The sequence below is a fragment of the Eurypyga helias genome, unplaced genomic scaffold (assembly GCF_000690775.1).
Source record: "Eurypyga helias isolate BGI_N326 unplaced genomic scaffold, ASM69077v1 scaffold5120, whole genome shotgun sequence".
Lineage (NCBI taxonomy): Eukaryota > Metazoa > Chordata > Aves > Eurypygiformes > Eurypygidae > Eurypyga > Eurypyga helias.
Window position 1 is genome coordinate 10,472 of NW_010223652.1, and position 8,015 is coordinate 18,486.

An 8,015-nucleotide genomic window follows, 5' to 3' on the forward strand; every position below is an offset into this window, starting at 1 on the left:
TCTGAGCACCCCCCAGGAGGCCTCGCTTCAGAGGCCCCCCCGTTCACACTGAGCCTCCCAAGCCGTGCTTGCTGAAAAACGCCAGGTGAGGGGAGCACCAGGGAGCCCAGGGACCAGGCAACAGCAGGTACCTGCAGTGAGAAGGTCAGCTCCAGCTCAGTCTCCATCAGGCCGCCAGGCGGGAGGACGTATTCATTTGACCTCAGGACTCGCTTTGACCCCTACAACAAGATGGGCAGACACACGCGCTAAGCTGCAGCGTCCTGGCCACAGACTCCATCGCGCCACACGCCAGTGGTGTCAGCGGCATTCACAGTCCACAAGGAGAGAGACAGAGCTTTGTTCTGTTCCACCTCGCAGAGCCACCTTACACACCCCAATCAACCCTGTGCAAAAGCCCGTAGTTTGTCCTGAGCTGCCAAAGGCCCCTTCTCCATGCTCACCTGTCAGGGAGCGCTTGCTCTTCCCTGGCCTGCTCTGCTCCCTGCACCCAGAGCCCACCAGATGCTGCGGAGCCAGGGGGAGCCATGCAGAGCACCAGCAAGGGGAAGGAGAGGGTCCCTAGCCAGGAAAGGGGCAGGTGCTGAAGCACATCTCTGCCCTGCAGCAGACACGGCCAGAACTGCCCAAGCACAGCTGGCAGGATGGCTCTGCTGGGACCATGGCAGGATGCCCCAGGGGAACAGGGGTCCCCTCGCTTGTCCAGTTTGTGTCTTCCAGAAAACCCCTCCTAGTCTTTACCTCAGGCAACAGCCTTCATCTCTCCAAAAACACGAATGCTTTTTGGGCCCCCCCAGGAGGGCAGTGAGAGAGGCACTCTAAGCACATGTCCACTCAAACTCTTTCCTTTACTTCTGCCCTATCCACAGTATCTCTACAGCTTGGCTGACAGACTCTGAATCACTTGGGGGATGAAAATTCTGTCTGCATGCACCAGACTCTCTCCATCACAGAGTGGCACAACTCACAGACCCCCCAAAAAGGTCTGTGCCCACTGTCTGTGTCCCCACAGGGCTGCAGAACCAGCTCCAAGTATAAAACAGCCCATGGTGGTTCCTCACTCTCTCCTGCCCCCCTATGAACCTGCCAGCAAGCTGAGACATCGGTCTGGGGAGGCAGCAGGACAGACCAGTAGAGCTGTTCTGACAAATCAGTTATTGAATCCCAGAACACCAGGTTGGAAGGGACCTCAAGGACCACCTGGTCCAACCTTTCTTAGCGAAAGCACGGTCTAGACAATGTGGCCCAGCACCCTCCGCAGCCAAATCTTAAAAGTACCCAATGCTGGGTAATCCACCACTTCCCTGAGGAGATTATTCCAATGGCAGATTGTTATCATTGGGAAAAATTTTCGTGTCCAGTTTGAATCTCCCCAGGAGTAACCTGTATCCATCACCCCTCTCTTTTCGGAGTTGCAAAAAAGGGAGTCTCCACCTTCTTTGTAGCCACCCTTTAAGCACTGGAACATGGTGAAAAGGTCTCCCCTACGCCTGCTTTTCTCAAGGCTGAACAAACCCGGTTCTCTCAGCCTTTCCTCACATGGCTGGCTTCCCAGGCCTTCGATCATCTTTGTGGCCCTTCTCCGGACCCTCTCCAGCCCACCCACATCTTTTTTGCCTAGTGGGACCAAAACTGAGCACAGCATTCCAGTCGTGGCCTGACGAGCGCCGAGTAGAGTGGGATAATGACTTCTTTATCTCTGCTGGTGATGCCCTTGTTGATGCAGCCCAGCATCCTGTTGGCTTTCTTTGCCACAGCAGCACCTTGTCTACTCATATTGAGCTCGTTTTCCACCAGAACCCCCAGGTCCCTTTCCACAGAGCTGCTCCCAGCTGGGTAGATCCCAGCCTGTGCTGCACTCCTGCATTATGTTTTCTCAGATGCAACAATTTGTCTTTGTCGAACTTCATAAGGTTCTTGTTAGCTTACTCCTCCAAGTTATCCTGGTATTCCTGAAGGTTGGCTCTCCTTCCTGACACGTTCCCTTTCCTACTCAGTTTGGTATCGTTGGCAAACTTCACCAGGATACACAACCACTTTTGCGAGCACTCCTGAATGTAAACTGTGGACTAGTGAGCAATGGGTCAAAGCTAATCCAACAGGCATAGCAGTCCAAAGGAACCACATCCCACCTCCTGTATGTTGCCACTTCTCAGGACCTCACTGCATCCCCATGCACTTCCCAGCTTGATCATGATGGATGCTGTGGCCGGAAGGATCCCAAGCTGGCCATAGCCAGAGACCTTTCAGCAACTTAGACAAAACCTAGATTTGGCTAAGGTTAGGTGAGGTTAGAGCCCCCAGCTCTTCATCTTGACTGCAAATGGGAGAGCAGCCCCAGAAGTCATGGCAGGAGCATGGAGTGGCACTGTCAAGGAGACCACAGCCACATCTCTGCAGTTGAAGAGAATGGCAATGGGCACAGGGTGGTTTCAGCACGCAGCGAGCACCAAGGAAGCTTGCTGATGGAAACTTCAGCAGGGTCCAGCAGAGCTGGGTGGTGCTGATATAAGGCCTTTCTTGCACCTCTGTTACCGGTATTATCCATGCTAGCAAGGAAATAAAACAGACAACCTGTAGAGGGGAGGCAAAAAAGGCCTCCACATTTTGCAGTGATGCAGCATTACCGTTCTCACAGATACCTGAGCAAAGACAAGCTCTAGCAGAACCCTCCTTGGTTTTCAAGAGGCCCAGTCTAAGCTGTCTGCAGTTCCCAGCAACTGCGCCAGGAGTGAGGCTTTCCTGTGAAAGGTCTCCCTGAAACTGAAGAGAGGAGGTAGAGCCATCTGTGAGCTTTCCTGGCCAAGAATGCACTCACCCTTCCTTCCTGAATTATTCTTTAATGTGAGCTAGGTGGTCACCATAACAGTGACCATTTACTTCAGCTCATTTACCATTTGCTGCTTGCTGCAGAGAGATTATCCCCCAAAGATACGCCCTTGTGTCAAACCACGCATACTGGTGCAATTATTCTTCTTGAAGATGCTCTTTCTGGGGACAGTTACAGCTAAGGAAAGGTGAGGGCACCCGGGTGGCAGGTCCAGCGAGTGAAGGTTTCATAAACATTGCTGTCCTGTGTGTTACTGCCCTTTACCATTATGGACCTTCAGGGACCATTACACATCCAGGTTCTATCCTAGCTCTATCCCTCAGCGAAACACCAGTGCACATCCATGTGGCACTGCAAGGACTAGGACAAAGGCTGGTTCATTATCACAATTGTAGAATCACAGAATGGTTTGGCGACCTTAAAGATCATCTAGTTCCAACCCCTCTGCCATGGGCAGGGACACCTTCCACAATGCAAGCAGAAGGGATCGGCAACGGACCTCAGAGACCCCTAAGAGCAGCACTTGTTAGGTGTGGGCCAGTTCTTCCTGGGTGCAACGTCCTGCCAGGCAACATCCTGGCTGAGCTCAAGCCCTAGAAGATACCTGGCCTTTGGGGACATAACGTCTAGGCTCAACCGGCTCCCAGGGCACCAACACTTGGGGTACAAAAAGGGCTATGCAAATGTGTGAGGTACTGTCTTCCCAGCAGGGTAAAGCCACTACCTAAAGCTCAAGTCCAGCCCGCAAGGTACGCTAGGTTTCATGAAATGCACGGCACTCACGTATCCGGTAAGAAACACCAATCACCTTCAGGAGCAAACCACATCCCAGCAGAGACTAGCATTGCTCCAATTCAACAGACCAGAAACTAGTACTGGGGGCTACTACCTGCCCATCAACGACAGGGAGTTAAGAAGCACTTGGGATTTCTAGTAAGGTCAACACAAACCTCATGAGGTTCGATAAAGGAAAAGGCAAAGCCCATCCCTAGGATATCCCATGACTTTGCTGCCTGGGAAGAACCCCAGGCAGCAGGACAGGCTCTGCAGAAAGGTACAGAGGGGATCCTGGGGAACATCAAGGTACCCTGCATTGGCAGCATGGCCTGTTAGGGCAATGACACCAGTCCCTGCAAATGCGCAGGCAGAGGAAAGGGATTCCTCCCATCCATTCAGCGCTGCTGACACCACAACTGGATTCCAGAGCCAGTCTGGGCTCCCCAGTACAAGGCACACACTGACAGACTGGAGCCAAGTCCAGAAGACATCAGAATGGCCAGGGGCTGGAGCACAGGACATACAATGAGAGCTGAGTGAGCCGGGTTTGTTCAGCTGGAAAAAGAGAGGGTGAAGGGGTACTTTGCTGCTGCCTACAGACACTTATCAGGAGGGTGCAGAGAAGGCAGAACTGACCTCCTCCCAGAGGTACACAGGGACACAGTGAGAAGCAACAGGGATGAGCTGGAGCACAGGAAACTATCATTAGATGTTAAGATTTTTTTTTTCTCTTTAAGTGCAGTCAAACCTTGGGACAGGACACAGGAAGACTAAGGATTCTCAATCCCTTGAGAAATTCAAACCTCAACTGGACATGGCCTTGAGCACCTTACGTAGCTCAGCTGTTCCAGTAATGCCAGGCAAGACCAATTTCTCAGCAGAACAGTTGAGTATCACCATCAGTACTACAGGAAAAATTAACATCACACTGTTACAGTGCAGATCACAGATGACACAGACTGTCAAGGAAGTGAAAAGCAATAGGGAGAGGTTGTGGTCACAGATCTTCACTACCTAATAGACTGAAATCATATAGGAGCTTTCACTACTATACACAGGCGTATGATGCTCAGGTCTGGTTTGCAAGGTACAGTCCCCAGTTTCAGGTATAAGTCTGTCCTGATGTGTCTTGTTTAAAACACAGGGTTGAGGCTAGAGGAGCATACCAAACCTGGAAAAGGAGAGAGAACTAACATAGTTTGTGAGACCAGGCCAAGGCAGGCAGCAAAGCACTACCTAGAATGCAAGCTAAAGGTGCACTTTGGGAGACAACAGCTCATTAAATATCATCAGCAAATTCAGTTATTTAGGGGGTAAGCGAGATTGCTCAGGCAGGAGTGGAAAAATCCCACAAGTGGTTGCAAAAAGATTAGGAACAAAGCATGAGCGAGGTGTAGACAGAAAACTCTGCGTGTACCTTCCACGCATAGCAAGGAGGAATGCAAGTTCCTGCAGAGAGCAGGGCCAGGGTGGCAGGCAGGCCTGGCAGAGACAACCACCTTCTCAGCCTAGCCTATTCTGTAGCACACATTCTAGTCTACTCTGTAGAGACATAATGAAGGATAAAGGTTCAAAAACCACTCGAGTGATACGAGACTAAGTCCCCTTTTTCACCGTAGTTCAGACTTTATCTCACTGGAAGCCACTGAACATTAAATATTCAAATCACCTCTGGGAAATGGGTGTGTTCTGTAGACAATGAAAGCTCCCGCAGTCCTTTGACAGAGGTACCTTTTCAGACGAAGGAGCAGATAACAGTACAAGCCACACATGAAAGCTGCATTTTAAGACCAGAAGAGCATGACCATTGTGAGAAGGAGATCAGATATTCTAGACAGGCTTACACTATCCTTTGAGCCATGTTCACTCATTGAACAGACTGCCTCCAGCGCTGGGGCTGTTGTCTTGGTGCAGGCCCCACACAGGCAGGGTCGGAGTTTTGTTTCCATGCAACCTGCCTTTCAGAGCAGCAACTTCCTGACAGGCAACTTCCTTAACCCAGCAGAGCTACTGCTGAAATGAGAGAAAAGATAGCTCCCCTTTGCACTAGTCCCCAGCTGTGCCCTCGGGAACATGCAGGTCCTCCACAAATTACATGCCTCTGCTGCTTCCATCCAAAAGATGGAGATGGCAATGCCTGCTGGGCAGCCTTCAAACAGCTTCTTGCTAGTGTGACTCATCTGTTACCTAGGAGAGGAGCAGGAGGGATGGATCCATCTGAGGCCGTTCCGTAGGCAGGCTGTGCTGAAGCTGCCTACAGCTTCCATCTGCCTTCCAGGAAGGCTCAGCAGTCCCTGACCCTGCCAAGGTGGCTGGACAGGCAGGTGGAAGCAGCCTGGGGAGGCACACAAGTACGTCCCGCTCCCACAGTGAGGACTGAGTTCCAAGGTAATGTGGGCAGAGCATACTCCAGCATACAGCCATGGGTATGTGGCCACGGAGAGGGGAGATGACCACGTTTAAGACCCTGAAAGCCACCTCCGTTCCCTGGCAGGGAAAGGAGCCCTGCAGCGGAGAGCCCCTGTGGCGTCAGTCCCTGCTGAGGCCTCTCAATGTCTTTGCCAACAGGGTGCAAGGCTGGCCAGTGGCAGGGACAGGGCTGGTGAGTCTGAAAGAGCGGAGCAGCCTCCTCACAGTCTCCCATTTGCAGTGCACGGGAGAGGGGGCAGCTGAGGACACACAGGCTCAGCACACGGCAGCCCCGACACAAGGGGGCTGCACCGGAGCCCAAGGTTCCCCATCCCAGAGAAGCACAGGCACCTTGGGCCAACAGTGCCAGAGAGAAAAGGGGTGAGGGACCAAGCCCAGCCCTCCCAGCCATGTGGGACCCACAGTCCCCAGCTGGCTCCCAGCCCCCTAGTCCTGTGCTGCTGGCACCCATGGCCCAGCCTTGATTGCTCCCGCACTTCCAGGGGCCAGGCAGCTCTCTCTGGCCCAGGCTGTTCCCTGGCTAAAGCCTGCATCAAAGGGGCACAGGTCTCGGGGGTCCTGTGGCTGAAAGCCCAGTGCTTTCAGCTCTCCTGAATGGCACCATACCCACAGTGACGGAGAGGCCAGCAAAGTGGAACACTGACCAACACTGCGTGGACCACAGCATCCTCCCGCGGTCCTCACTCCAGGCCCTGGGTTTCACACATTTTGCTTTCAGTTCCTCCTGTGCAAGCAAATCAGTCTGCCATGAATGCAAGCCCCAGCTCCCAGAGTTCCATTAATACCGCAGCTTCCAGCACTAATCCAGGATTTAGATCCTAATGTGTGCGGCACAAAGAGCTCTGTGGGAGCGCAAAGCTGCTGAGCTCCCGCCCCACGGTGCGTTCAATGGGATCAGCAGCTTTTCTGCCAGCTGACAAGAACGAAGGAAGGACACCAGTATCCCAGCTGGGTTACAGGAGCTGTGGCGAGGACAGCGTGAGGCATCTTGCTTCCATGCTGTCCTTTGGCAGGCAGAAAGGATGTGCCTGCACCCACAGGGACCCATCTCTTCACCATCAGCTGCAGAGAGGGAGGGGGGAGGGTCACACATACCAGGATAGGAGCAAACTCCCTCTCCCCTTGGTGACAAAGATCCTCTCCCCTCTTCTCTGCTTGGTTCAGAGTAGAGGCACCAGGCCTAGCAGGGATGCACAAAGAAAGAGAGGGGCCAGCAGAGGCAGCAGTGAGATCACACAGAGTGCAAATGTCAGCAGAAGTCAGGCACAGAGCCCTGATCCCTTGCACCCTTCCCTTCCCACCCTTCCCTACCCAGGGAGGGGATCTGACGGAGGATCTGTCAGAAACCACCCAGCGCTGAGCCTGTCTATAGGGTCAGGAGCGGTGGGGTAGGGGATGCCCAACTCCGAACAGCAACTCGAGAGGAGGGCCTTGGCCGAGGCAGGCAGGGAACGCGCTCCTTCCCAGCGCAGAGGCCTAATTGAATTGATCCCTGACACAAACCAGCACCAGGCAGCTTGCTGCTGCCCCTGGGGCACCATTCCGACCTGCCTGAGAGCCAAAATCTCCCCAGGGGTGCTAAGCGAGACAGAAGCAAGGGGTTGGCACAGGGCAAGGGACATGCAGACCCGCACTCCACAGAGGGCACAAGGATGGGCAAGGAGAAGAGCCTACCTGAATCTTCACAGCAATAAGCACAGAGCTCAGCTCTTTGTCCAGCTCTTTCAGCACCGTGAGTTTCTTCAGGCGCAGACTGCAGAGCCTGTAAGACAGAGAGAATGGGACACATTCAGGCACCACCATCCCTGGGGCCCTGCCACATGGTACCCAGTGCTCGGAAGGCAGCCTGGATGTTTGGCCCAGTCGCGGGCACAAGCTTGGCCGAGGAACACTGGCATTCACATGCCACGGAGACAGCCCATTGGGGAAAAAAGGAAAGAAGGAAAATTAACAGAGCTAAAGCAGGCTTAAGGGATTA

The 8,015-nt window shown here is 53.3% G+C and overlaps 1 protein-coding gene across 1 annotated transcript in view; it reads right to left on the reverse strand.

Annotated features, from left to right (window-relative positions):
• Positions 1–7,799, reverse strand: part of LOC104506459 (phosphofurin acidic cluster sorting protein 2-like) — a gene marked incomplete at both ends in the record, with an annotated part of 18,267 nt that extends 10,468 nt beyond the window's left edge. The window contains 2 exons of the mRNA XM_010147444.1: positions 132–221; positions 7,712–7,799. Coding sequence (XP_010145746.1) covers positions 132–221; positions 7,712–7,799 — 178 coding nt within the window. The remainder of the gene's footprint in view (positions 1–131; positions 222–7,711) is intronic.
• Between the last annotated feature and the right edge of the window lie 216 nt (positions 7,800–8,015).